This window comes from Indicator indicator, chromosome 1 (genome assembly GCF_027791375.1).
Source record: "Indicator indicator isolate 239-I01 chromosome 1, UM_Iind_1.1, whole genome shotgun sequence".
NCBI classification, from domain to species: domain Eukaryota; kingdom Metazoa; phylum Chordata; class Aves; order Piciformes; family Indicatoridae; genus Indicator; species Indicator indicator.
Genome location: NC_072010.1, coordinates 128,294,127 through 128,307,298, shown reverse-complemented (window position 1 = coordinate 128,307,298; position 13,172 = coordinate 128,294,127). Strand labels below are relative to the sequence as shown.

General features: G+C 48.1%; 2 protein-coding genes across 5 annotated transcripts in view; one reads left to right on the top strand and one right to left on the bottom strand.

Annotated features, from left to right (window-relative positions):
- Positions 1-3,043, top strand: part of CNKSR2 (connector enhancer of kinase suppressor of Ras 2) — a 236,725-nt gene extending 233,682 nt beyond the window's left edge. For all 4 annotated transcript variants that reach the window (XM_054399320.1, XM_054399319.1, XM_054399314.1 and 1 more), the window contains one exon: positions 2,828-3,043. In XM_054399320.1, coding sequence (XP_054255295.1) covers positions 2,828-3,043 — 216 coding nt within the window. The remainder of the gene's footprint in view (positions 1-2,827) is intronic.
- Positions 3,044-9,986: 6,943 nt separating this feature from the next.
- Positions 9,987-11,780, bottom strand: KLHL34 (kelch like family member 34). Its single transcript, XM_054396306.1, has one exon. It carries the CDS (start codon positions 11,778-11,780, stop codon positions 9,987-9,989), a length of 1,794 nt encoding a protein of 597 aa, XP_054252281.1.
- Between the last annotated feature and the right edge of the window lie 1,392 nt (positions 11,781-13,172).

Sequence of the window (13,172 nt, the reverse complement as noted above, 5' to 3'; positions counted from 1 at the left end):
ATAAGCTGATGGGATCATTGTATTTTTGATTAAAAAACTGAGCTAGTGGCAATGACAGATCTGAAGATTTCTTTATGGCTGTTCTAAATGTACCACAGCTCATTTAGCCTCCCTGTCAGCATCTTTGCTTGTTACAGTGCTTCCAATTCTGTCCTAGTAGAAAGTTTGGCAAACAATATGCTGGATTCCCCCCAGGGACTCTGTCAAGGATATTAAATCACCACATTTAAACTCACTAGATAATTGTACAGTGGGTTTTGTAACAGCTTTCATCAAAGAGGGCTTTATCAACATTCATTAAACATGAAACATTTTTTTTTTCCCTGTAAGGGTGCCAGAGCCCTGGAACAGGCTGCCCAGAGAGGCTGCAGGGTCTCCTTCTCTGCAGACATTCCAAACCCACCTGGATGTGTTCCTGTGTGACCTGCTCTAGGTGCTCCTGCTCTGGCAGGGGGGTTGGACTGGATGAGCTTTCGAGGTCCCTTCCAACCCCTAACATTCTGTGGTTCTGTGAATTAATTTGGTTTTCCATCACCTAGAGAAGCATTTAAGCAATGTTATTTTCATGCTGAGGGGAACCTATCCTGAAAAAAAATGTCATGGATGCTTAACTTTCTGCACTGCATCATGGGGGTGTTTAGCCTGGAGAAGAGGAGGCTCAGGGGGGACCTCATTGCTGTCTACAACTACCTGAAGGGAGGTTGTAGCCAGGTGGGGGTTGGTCTCTTCTCTCAGGCAACCAGTGGCATAAGGAGAGGACACAGTCTCAAGCTGTGCAGGGGAGGTTTAGGCTGGATGTGAGGAAGAAATTCTTCCCGGAAAAAGAGATTGGCCATTGGGATGGGCTGCCTGGGGAGGTGGTGGAGTCACCATCCCTGGAAGTGTTTAAAAAGAGCCTGGATGAGGCACTTAGTGCCATGGGTTAGTTGATTAGATGATGTTGGCTGATAGGTTGGGCTTGATGGTTAATTCTGTGATTCTGTGATCTCATTAAAGGCAACTACTACTTGTAGTATTATGTGGGGGTGTGAGTCTGGGGATTGGAGGCTAGCAGAAAAAGGTAACCTGGGCTTTCCACATGACTTCCATGAGCGTGAGAAACCAGAACAAAATCAGAGTACTGTCAGGTATGTTGGGATGGCAGGAAGTTCACACTGAATCTGTGGGTTTGCACCATGGCAGGGTCACAGAATCACAGAATGTTAGGGCCTGGAAGGCACCTCAGAACATCATCCAGTCCAACCCCCCTGCCAGAGCAGGAGCACCTAGAGCAGGTCACACAGGAACACAGCCAGGTGGGTTTGGAATGTCTGCAGAGGAGGCTCCGCAAGATCTCTCTCTGCAGAGAAGCAGTGCTGCAAAGCTGTGTGTTGGGTGTTTCCAAGGCTTAATGTCTGCTGCATCCAGCCCCCACCACCTGCAACTATGGCAAGCAGCTCCAGGCTCATCAGAGGTTTACTCTGATCATAGGCTCACAGGATGTTAGGGGTTGGAAGGGACCTTCGAAGATCATCCAATCCAATCCCTCTGCTAGAGCAGGAGCAGAGAATCCAGCACAGGTCACACAGGAACACATCCAGACAGGGCTGGAAAGGCTCCAGAGAAGGAGACTCCACAACCTCTCTGGGCAGCCTGTTCCAGGGCTCTGGGACCCTCACAGTGAAGAAGTTCCTCCTCATGTTGAGGTGGAATCTCCTGTACTGTAATTTCCATCCACTGCCCCTTGTCCTATCCCAGGGTGCAACTGAGCAGAGCCTGTCCCCTCCCTCTTGCCCCCCAGCCCTCAGATATTGATAGGCATTGATCAGATCCCCTCTCAGTCATCTCTTCTGCAGAAGTCTGATCCATGCTGCCTGCCTGTCACCTGCTGACAAAGGCCTCAGTGAGCAGTGATCCCTCCACACCCCTTGCCCCAGTGATGGCTAAGGAGGTACCAGCAGCTCTGTTAGATTTTGCCTGCTTCTGCCTTCTGTTTGCTCCTGCAGCAGTAGGAGGAGGGTGCAGCCAGCCAGCCCACTGCACAGACAGGATCTTTAGTGAGAATGAGTTATTGTTACCATGAGGATCCTTGCACAAGGCCTCAGATGTCACCATGCGAAGCCTGATGGAGAAGGCTGAGCTCTGCTGGGGGGTGAGAGGCCATCTGTCTGCAGCCCACACACGCAGGCAGTGTTTCCTCTGCTGAGCAAGAGGAGCTAACAGATGGCACTTCACCCTGTGGAGCCTCTCCTGAGCAATGCAACACTTAATAGCAAACAGAACAGGGCTTGCTTTTTCTTGAGCCGAGCAAGGGGTGGGGAGCAGGCACCGTTGGGGAGGGACTTTTTAGGGTGTCAGGGAGTGGTAGGGCTCTGGGGAATGGAACAAAACCAGAAATGGGGAGATTCAGATTGGGTGTTAGGAAGAAATTCTTCCCCATGAGGGTGGTGAGACACTAGAACAGGTTGCTCAGGGAGGTGGTAGTAGCTCCATCCCTGGAGGTGTTTAAGGCCAGGCTGGATGTGGCTGTGAGCAACCTGCTGTAGTGTGAGGTGTCCCTGCCCATGGCAGGGGGGTTGGAACTGGCTGATCCTTGAGGTCCCTTCCAACCCTGACAATTCTGTGATGCTGGACCAGGCAAGCCCTAGCCCCACAGGGTGATGTGTGTAGCCTGTAGGAAGGGCTCCTGTTTGCAAACTGTTGTATAGCCATCAGGGAGTCTCCCTTCTAGGTGCTCCATGGATTGAGTTTGCCCCCCCCCCCCATTCTCTTCTTGCAGCCACAGGACTGATTTTGCCAGTGACTCATCACTCCCATTGACTCTTCCCTTGTTCCTTTTCTCTTACAGGCCCGGGAAGGAGAAGTAGCCATCATAGATAAAGTCCTAGCTAACCCAGCTTTGACATCTAGAGACTTTCAAGAATGGAAAGAAATGTACCTTGACCTCTTCCTGGACATCTATCAAAGCAGCACCCCCAGGGACTCCGTCAATGGCTCGTCTGAGGTTGATGCACTCATAGCCTCCTTAGCACACACTCACTCCTACATTGAAACCCATGTATAGAGGTCTCTCTTTGTGCCCATTTGCTACTCTCTAGCTCTTTACTCATAGAGCATAAAGTAGGTTGGTTTTTTTTCTCTATCACTATGTGGGAGCCCTAGTGGATTCTATTTTAATGTTACTCAGCTGTGTGGAGTTAAACCTTCAACAAGACCAATGTCTTTCATGAGGATTTGTGGATTTTCTGTGCTGCCAGTGCTCCACTTTTGTGTTTACCTGCTGTGAGATAACAAATAGTTAAAAAGAAAGGAAAACAAACAGAGCCAAACAAACAAAACAGAATAAAACAAACAAAACAAAAACCAAAACAAATAGAAACCAAACAGAATAAAACAAAACAAAACAAAACAAAGCAAAACAAATAAAGCAAACAAAAAACAAAGTAAATAGAACAAAAAACCCAAACAAAACAAAATAAAACAAAGCAAATAAAACAAAATAAAACAAAGCAAATAAAGCAAACAAAAAACAAAGCAAATAGAACAAAAAACCCAAACAAAACAAAATAAAACAAAGCAAATAAAGCAAACAAAAAACAAAGCAAATAGAACAAAAACCCAAACAAAACAAAATAAAACAAAGCAAATAAAGCAAACAAAAAACAAAGCAAATAGAACAAAAAAACCCAAACAAAACAAAACAAAGCAAATAAAACAAAATAAAATAAAACAAATAAAGCAAACAAAACCAAAGCAAATAGAACAAAAAACCCCAAACAAAACAAAATAAAGCAAATCAAACAAAACAAAATAAAACAAGAACAAAACAAACAGAACAAACAAAACAAATAAAACAAAACTAATAAAGCAAAATAAAACAAAAGAAAACCCAAACAAAAAAGTATTTAAAACACTCTTGGAAGACTGTGGCCTTCACACAGGAAGTTCCACAAGCTGAAGGTTTTGTTATGGAAGGTCACTTTGACAATGCTGTTTTGTATTCTATGATCCCAGTATTGCATTGCATTTTTTTGGAGTGCAGGAACTATTTTGGTGGTAGGAGAGGCAAAAAAAAAAAAAAAAAGGAAAAAAAACCCAACTAATTTTTATATTTAATAAGAAACTCTAGGAGTTTTCTTAACTAACAGGGGGGAAAAAATAAAGGGTAAAGGAGTTGGTTGCATTTTTGGTTTTGTCAAGCACACATGACTAATGCCAGTTGAAGCAGCAAAAAGGTTGAGGTCTTTATTTCTTTCTGCTTTTTTTTTTTGTCTTTAAAACCTATTGCTAACCCATCAGTGCAAAAGGGATTGCTGGGTTGTATTCTAACTGAGAGCAAATTAGGTGTTGGGTTTTTTTTTCTCTCTCTTAATCACTTTGCGTTATTTTTTTTTTTTAATTAAAAAAAAATGAGTCATGGTACTGTCATTTATGCTGCTGTTGTACTGAGGGTGTCAGTATGTGAGACAACCCCCCCCTCCCCCCCAAATGCTGCTTCCACTTGTGGTGTCCCCATCATAAGAGGGACACAGAGGTATTGGAGCAAGTCCAGAGGAGGGACACAAAGATGATCCAAGGGCTGGAGCACCTCTGCTGTGCATATAGGCTGAGGGAGCTGAGGGTGTGCAGCCTGGAGAACAGAAGACTCCCAAGGGGACCTCAGAGCTGCCTTCCAATAGCTAAAAGGGTCCTACAGGAAGGCTGCAGAGGGACTTTTCATAAGGGTCTAGAGACAGGACAAGGGGGAGTGGTTTGAAGCTGAGGCAGAGCAGGGTTAGAGTGGAGCTGAGGAAGAAATTCTTTAGTAGGAAGGTGGTGAGACTCTGGAATAGGTTGCCCAGGGAGGCTGTGGATGCCTCCTCCCTGGGGATGTCCAAGGCCTTGAGCAGCTGAATCTAGCTGAGTGGTGTCCCTGCCCATGGTGGGGAGGTTGGAGGAGATGATTTCTGAGCTCCTTTCCAACCCAAGCCATTCTGTGTGCAATGACTTTGCAAAAGAGAAAATGAACATCCTTGATAGTGACATTTCCCTTGCCCAGCAAAAACAGCAGTGGAAAAGGTTTCCAATGAAATGCTGTGAAGCTGAGAGGCTTTGGCAGTGCCCACACTAGGAAGGGACTGAACAGGAGTCTTCAAGTAGCCCAGTGAAGATGAGCAGAAAAAGCTCCTTAGAGTTAGGCACATACCTGGAATGGGAATGTGGGAGAGAACTCTTAACTCATGGATTTACCTTTTTTTCTGGGCTTGAATTCTGCAAGTGGTGAGAGCAGGACAGAAATATTTCTGCTGCATAGGTTAGGAATCAGCGCACACCTTGGTAATGCTCACAGGAAAGGGAAAAGCCTCCTGGAGACTTCTCACAGCCACTTGTACTCTGCACCAACTTTAGACCCTTGCCTGTAAGAGCTCAGTGAATGTACTTTAAACTTTTATGAGCTCTGCTGTTTCCTGGCAGGTTATATCTGTGAAGGGACGAAGGAAAGAATGGACAGATTGATTTTCTCTTCTCTTCTCTTCTCTTCTCTTTCTTTTTATTCCTCTCCCTCTTTTTCTCCTTCTTTCTTTCTCTCTTTCTTTCTTTCTCTTTTCCTTCTTTCTTTTTCTTTCTTTCTTTCTCTTTCTTTCTCTCTTTTTCCTTCTTTGTCTTTCTTTTTTCCCTTTCTCATTCTGACTCTTTCCCTTTCTCTTTCTTACTCCCTCTCTCTTCCTTTCTCTCTCTTTTTCTTTTTCTTCCTTTTCTTCCTTCCTCTTTCTATTTCTCTCCTTCTTTCTCTTTCTCTTTTTTTGTTCTTTCTCTCTTCTTTTTCTTTCTTCTTTTTCTTTCTCTCTTCCTTTCTTTTTCTTTCTCTCTTCCTTTCTTTTTCTTTCTCTCTTCCTTTCTTTTTCTTTCTCTCTTCCTTTCTTTTTCTTTCTCTTTCTTTCTCTTTTTTCTTTCTTTCTCTCTTCCTTTCTTTTTCTTTCTTTCATTCTTATATTTTCTCTCTTCCTTTCTTTTTCTCTCTTTCTTTCTTTATCTTTCTCTTTTTTTCTTTTTCTCTCTTTCTTTATCTTTCTCTCTCTTTCTTTCTTTCTATTTCTCTCTCCCTCTCTCCTTCTGTTATTATGTTACAGCCTTTGGATTGCAGCTGTTTTGCAGATTTTGCACACAACGGTACAGCAGAGTGGCCTTTCTGTAGCCCATTCTCAGCAACCCTCTCTCTCTCCCAAGCATTTTCAGCAGTATCCCAGTGGAGATGGATGACAAATCAGAGATCAACCTCTGCTCAGCATTCTGGATCCTGTGTATCATTTGTACCATTAGGGGAATGCTGTTTGTATAAACTGGACCTTTACCTCCTGCATGGGTACTGTCCTGTATATTAAATTTGTGAGGGGGTTTGGGGTTTTCTTTTGAGGGGGGTACACTCCTCATGAAACAATCAGAAATGCTTGACTCCAAATGGATTGCTGTTATTGTTCCAAGCATTTACATCCTCTTGCTGGACCAAAAGTAAATATATATATATATATATATACACACATATATATATATATAAAGCAGCAAAAACCCCATACCCTCTTTCTATCTGATGGATGTGTATGCACATTGTGTAGCTGATTCCTTGTCAAAACCAAGGCAGTTCAGAAGACTTGGATCTGTTGCTATGCAACAGCTCTTCTGCCTGCACTTTACATTGGTAAAGCCAGCTTGGTTGCTTTAAAGGTGGGAAAAAAAATTAAATTAAACATTAACAGTTTTTTTAAGCCAGTCTGGTGACAGAGAACATGTCCTCTCCATTGTGCTGCCTTCTTTTAAGACTATTAAATGTTCTTATATATATATATATATATACACATATATATTTTTATTGTATCAACTCTCAGCCTAGAAAGGGAACACTGTAAAAACGAAGGACAATAAATTTAGCTTTTAAATGAACGTGGGTGACTCAAGATTCAGTTTGCTCCATGGCTTCTGCAGCATATGTCCATTTCACCTGCATCTCACAGAACAGCCTGCCTTCAAGCACCCCTCTCTCCTCCCCCACAATCTGTGCCCTCCAGCCCTGCCAGTGTGGCCAAAAAAAGAGGTAAGACAGTTGCTGTTCCCTATGTAGGCAGGCACTGAGCACAAAGACTTCTGAAAACTTTCAGTTACTCTCTGGAACAGGGAGGTGGTAGAAGCCTCATCTCTGGAGGTTTTTAAGGCCAAGCTGGATGTGGCTGTGAGCAGCCTGCTGTAGTGTGAGGTGTCCCTGCCCATGGCAAGGAGGGTTGGAACTGGCTGAGCCTTGAGGTCCCTTCCAACCCTGACAATTCTATGATTCTATGAAAGCAAACCCTTTTTGACTGCAGGGTTCTCTTCCTGTGCCAGGTCAACAGCTGTGAGCAATTCTGCCATCAGGAGCAGGTACAATAAAGCAGTGTGTGAGGTGAGTATCAACTCATCACTTCCAGCAACTCCTGTTTCTTAAGTCTAATAACAGGTCTAACCAGTCAGCTCTGAGCATAGGAGCACAAGATATTAGGGGTTGGAAGGGACCTTCGAAGATCATCCAGTCCAACCCCCCTGCCAGAGCAGGACCAGAGAATCCAGCACAGGTCACACAGGAACACATCCAGACAGGGCTGGAAAGGCTCCAGAGAAGGAGACTCCACAACCTCTCTGGGCAGCCTGCTCCAGTGCTCTGGGACCCTCCCAGTGAAGAAGTTCCTCCTCATGTTGAGGTGGAACCTCCTGTGATGTGGTTTATATCCACCACCCCCTGTCCTATCCCAGGGTGCAACTGAGCAGAGCCTGTCCCCTCCCTCTTGACCCCCAGCCCTCAGATATTTATAAACATTAAATCCCCTCTCAGTCTTCCTTCTCCAGACTAAAAAGCCCCAGGTCTCTCAGCCTCTTCTCATCAGGCAGGGCTCCAGTCCCTTCAGCATCCTTGTAGCCCTCCCTTGGACTCTCTCCAGCAGATCCCTGTCCCTCTTGAACTGGGGAGCCCAGAACTGGATGCAATATTCCAGGTGAGATCTCACCAGGGCAGAGTAGAGGGGGAGGAGAACCTCCCTGGCTCTGCTGGCCACACTCCTCTGAATGCCCCCCAGGACCCCTTTGGCCTTCTTGGCCCCCAGGGCACATTGCTGTGCCATGCACAACTTGCTGCCCACCAGCACTCCCAGGTCCTTCTCCTTGGGGCTTCTCTCCAGCAGATCCCCTCCCAACCTGTCCTGCTGCAGTTTATTCTTCCTTCCCAGCTGCAGGATTCTTCACTCATCCTTGTTGAACCTCATTAGGTTCCTCTCTGCCCAGCTCTCAGTCTGTCCAGGTCTCACTGAAGCATAACACAAGGTATGGACATCTCAACATAAGACAAGGTATGGATATCTCAATATAACACAAGGCATGGACATCTCAACATAAGACAAGGTATGGATATCTCAATATAACACAAGGCATGGACATCTCAACATAACACAAGCTATGGACACAAAAGAACTGTCCTGTACCAGTAGTGGTGTGTCTTAACAATAACCCTCAGTCAGCATCTGAAAGGCATGCCACAACAAAAGGCCACTGGAGGGGAAATGGTTTCTAGCAAACCATCACTGCTTTAACTCCTGGCCATAACTAAGCCTTACCTATCAAAAAAGAAGCCATGCTTTCTGTCCAGCAATTTCATGCTGGCTGGGTAAAACATTCTTGCCTGTCAAATCATACCTTGCTATTTGTTCCCACAGCCATCAATTTTCTAGTCTTTACCCAGCTCCCTTTCATGTTGCTTAGCCATAGAACAAAGATTCAGTAGCACTTTTAGCTGGGAAAAAATCGGCTCTGATTAAGGAAACAAAAGGTGGATTTATATATTTTTTTTTCTTAACCTTTGCAAAATCTGACTTGCAACACCCATGAATTGCTATCTAGGTATTATTCAGCCAAAGTCAAGGGTTAGGATTCGCTGTCATCACCTCTAAATGTGCTATATGTGCAAGCTCAGTTTCCAGCTCTACATATCCCAGCAGCTTTTCCCATACTGGAGCCAGACTTTAGTGCCCCTTCCCATGAAGCATTCAGCTGAGCAAAGCAAAACCTCCACTCTGTCCTGTTGGGTGCCCTGGCAATTTTCTTCCTCTTCTCCAGGACCTCCCAACTGGCTCATCTCCTGGGCTGTTTGTTCCCCAGAACATGAGCTCAGCAATTGGGCAGCTTCTTATGACAAGAAGGATCTGGAGGTGCTGGAAGGTGTCCAGAGAAAGGCCATGAGGATGAGCAAAGGGCTGGAGCTGCTCTGCTATGGAGACAGACTGAGAGAGTTGGGGTTGTTCAGTCTGGAGAAGAGAAGGCTCCCAGGAGCCCTTGTTGTGGCGTTCCAGTATCTGAAGGGGGCTACAAGAAAGCTGCCAAGAAAGGGGAGAGATTTTTTAGGGTGTCAGGTAAGGATAGGACTGTGAGGAATGGAACAAAACTAGAAATGGGTAGATTCAGATTGGAGTCATGAAGAAATTCTTCCCTACGAGGGTGGTGAGACACTGGAACAGGTTGCCCAGGAAGGTGGTGGAAGCCTCAGGATCACAGGATCACAGGATATCAGGGGTTGGAAGGGACCTCTGGAGATCTTCCAGTCCAACCCCCCTGCCAAAGCAGGACCACAGAATCTAGCACAGGTCACACAGGAACACATACAGACAGGGCTTGAAAGTCTCCAGGGAGGGAGACTCCACAACCTCTCAGAGGAGCCTGTTCCAGTGCTCTGTGACCCTTACAGTAAAGAAGTTCCCCCTTGTGTTGAGGTGGAACCTCCTGTGCTGCAGCTTCCATCCATTGCTCCTTGTCCTATCACAGGGAGCAAGTGAGCAGAGCCTGTCCCCTCCCTCCTGACCCCCAGCCCTCAGATATTTAGAAACCTTTATTATAGAACCTGGAGGTGTTTAAGGCCAGGCTGGATATGGCTCTGAGCACCCTGTGTGGGGTGTCCCTGCCCATGGCAGGGGGTTGGCACTGGAAGCTCCTCGGGGTCCCTTCCAACCTTGACAGTTCTATGGTCCTGTGACTCTGTGCTTCTTCGTCTGGCTGTCACCATCCTGCTCCCCTGGCAGCTCGCTGAGCTCCAGCACTGCGCACTGCAGCCCGCACCAGGGCAAAGGAGCTTTGCATATCTCCTCCCAGCCGTCGTTGTCGATGTCATAGCCAACCACATCCTGCGTGGGGACCTCCCTGGAGTTCTGCCATTTCTTGCCCCCAATCAGCAGCACTGTCTCCTCCACCACCGCCAGGCCGTAGCAAAACCGGTCGTAGGTGAGGGGCCGCAGCCGGGTCCATTGGTTTTGCTCCGGGTTGTACCTTTCTATTTCAGAGAAGGGTTCATACAAGCCCAGAAAGGTGAACATGGCCTCTCTGAGGCTTGCCATCTGGTGCCCGAAGCGAGCGATGCTCATGGGGGCTCGCTGTGTCCACTGCCCTTCAGGGGAGCTCAGGGAGTACAGGTCCTTGCTGGTGCTGCCTGGCTCCGAGTACTTGCCCCCCGAGATGTAGATCGTGTCCTTGCAGATGGCACTGGCGTGGCCGTGGAGCTTGCACGGCAGCTCCCTGGCCTTCACCCACCTGTCCCTGCTGATGTTGTAGACTTCCACGGAGGAGTGCAGCACACCACCTTCACCCCTTCCCCCAATGGCAAAGATATCCTTGCCAAGGACACAGCAGGAGAACTGGCACCTCTTTTCCAGCATGCCCGGGATTTGTGCCCAAGTGTTAAACCTGGGGTCGTACCGATGGACCTTGTTGGTGATGTAGAAGGCTGCCCCTGTTTTGCCATCTCCCGGGGTATCACTTTCTATCTCCCCACCCAAGACGTAGAGGAAGTTGCCCACCACGCACACGCTGTGGTTCTGCAGCCTGTCCTGCAGCTGGGTGAGAGCTCTCCACTTGTGATTGTAAACGTCAAAGGCCACCACCTCGGTGAGGAGACCCTCGCTCGCCGTCCCTCCCCCCAGCAGGACAATCCGAGTCTTTGGGTTCCTCAGCGTGGTGGACTTGTCCTGCAGGACAGGCTGCTTGGACACAGCCATGTGGTAGTTGATTGCTTTAATGAGCAAGCACTTGATACCTGCAGAGAGGGGCACGTCTGACTGCGTGTAGGTTCTCCTCAGCTCCTGCACGGGGACGAGGCCGTACCTGACGTGCTCTAAAAGGCTGCTGGCGTGAGCCAGCCTGGCTTTGTCCTGCTTCAGCCACAGCAGCACCAGATCCAGCAGGCAGCTTTCTTGCACCATTGCAAGATCTGGGGACTGAACCACAGCTAGCAGAGACCTGAAGTTCAGCTCCAGCAGGCCTGGCAAATCCAAGTCCAGCAGCTTCCAGAGGTTGTCGGCGATGTATTTTTCCGTGGCTGCTAAGGCGTCCGGCAGGTAGAACCTCCTTGCCACGTTGGCAGAGAAGCAGCAGTTTTCCAGGGCAAGGCTCTTAACCAAGTACTGACTGCACAAGCCAAGGGCATCAGTCACTTGCAAGTAGCTTGCAGCTTCCAAGGTATCTTCCAGGCTTTCGAAGGAAAGGGGCAAAAAGGAGGTGTAAATGAAATCCAGGATGTGCTGGAGGCCGGTGGGGGAGACGACTTGGAGCTGAATCACGCTGGCTTTGGATTCTTGGGTGTAGCTTTTGAACATGGCCCGGAAATAGTCGCTGGAGCAGGCCAAGAGGGACTTGTGTGCAGGAAACTCATTTTCCTTCACTTTCAGCAGGATATCACACAGCAAGCCCTCGGCTCTCAGGCTCTGGTACTGGGCGAGCACGGCGGCGCAGTGCGCTTTGCAGTAGGACAGGAAGTAGCTCATGGTAGGCACCACCGAGCCCTGCAGGCATTAAAACTGAAATGCAGTCAGATATTGCAACAGCTGCCCCTGCTCAACAGCCAGTGCTTGAATGCACAGCACACCTCCAGCTGTTAGAGAAAAAGATCAACACCCCCAACCCTCCCAAAAAAACCCAAACAAAAACACCCAAACCAACAAAAAGCCACTCTGTGGCCTGGCATGGAGGGGAGGAGACAGTTAGTAGAGGTGTAGTGAATTCAATGCATTCCTCCACAGAGTAAACAGCTGAGCCTCCTAACAGCTGGGGGATGCTTACTTTGCTGGCTTCCGTCGGTCGTGCAAGGGTGAACGGTCCCCGGTCCTCCTGGGCGCTCACTTGGCCGGCCATCAGGTGACAGAGGAGGGAGCTAGGTGACAATCCCAACCAAGTGACACTTGGTGCCTCCTCAGCCCTCACCCTCGGCCCTTCTTGCTCCGCAGGCAGATGAGGTAGAGCCTCTCCGGCTGCCAGCGCATGGCTGCGGGCAGGGCACGGGCGGGAAGGCAGCGCTGGCTTCCCTCCTCTCTCCTTTGTGTTTCAGCCTCAGGCAAGCTGAGCCCTCGCTGCCCCTGGCACAGCAGCCACCTCTCCGTCCTCTTTTCGCGCTCTCTGAGGCAGCCTCACATCAAATCAGCGCCCAGGGATCGTTAGGTGAAGATTTTCTGAGCCCATTAAAAAAAAAAAAAAAAAAAAAAAAAAAAAAAAAAAAAATCTTTGGCGGGCAGGCACTTAAAAGACAACTGAAATATCCTAATTAAGTCACTGGTTCGATTTGGCAAATGCATTGCCGGGCTCTTGGCTGCACATGACACCCCCATAACTCACGACTACCAGAAATAGCTGTAGGCACATCCCCTCGTCCCCGGCCCCCCACCCTCCCCTGCCCAGGAGGTGACCCCCGGGCAAAGGGAGACCGGGAAGCAGATGGAGGCAGGAGCTTCCAGCAGCCGAAGCAGCTGACTCGGAGCGACCTGGCTGGGCATCACAAGGGTGACACATTTGCACAGAGTGGGGACAAAAATAGATCCCCCCCCGGCAGTGTGGTCATCATCAAGTGAAATCTGTTTATAGAGGAGGCTTTGCATAATTGTGCTCTCGGTTACCGGCTGGGAACGGACCCAGAGCGGCCCAGGGATGGGCTGGAGCTGTCTCACACAGCTTTCTCACTTTCAGTTTGTCCCAATTAGAAGCACGTCCATAGGGATTATCCCTGATTTTCACCAGGGCCCTTCAGGCTCTGATTTCTCCCAGGAATAGGAGCTCTGGGCCGGCTGCACATTCTGACCTCTTAAAGCTTGCTTTTATTTTCCTTTGCTTTTTTTTCCCCTGTGTGAGCAGGGGGAGGCGGTCAGGAATCTTCTCCTGACACCTTT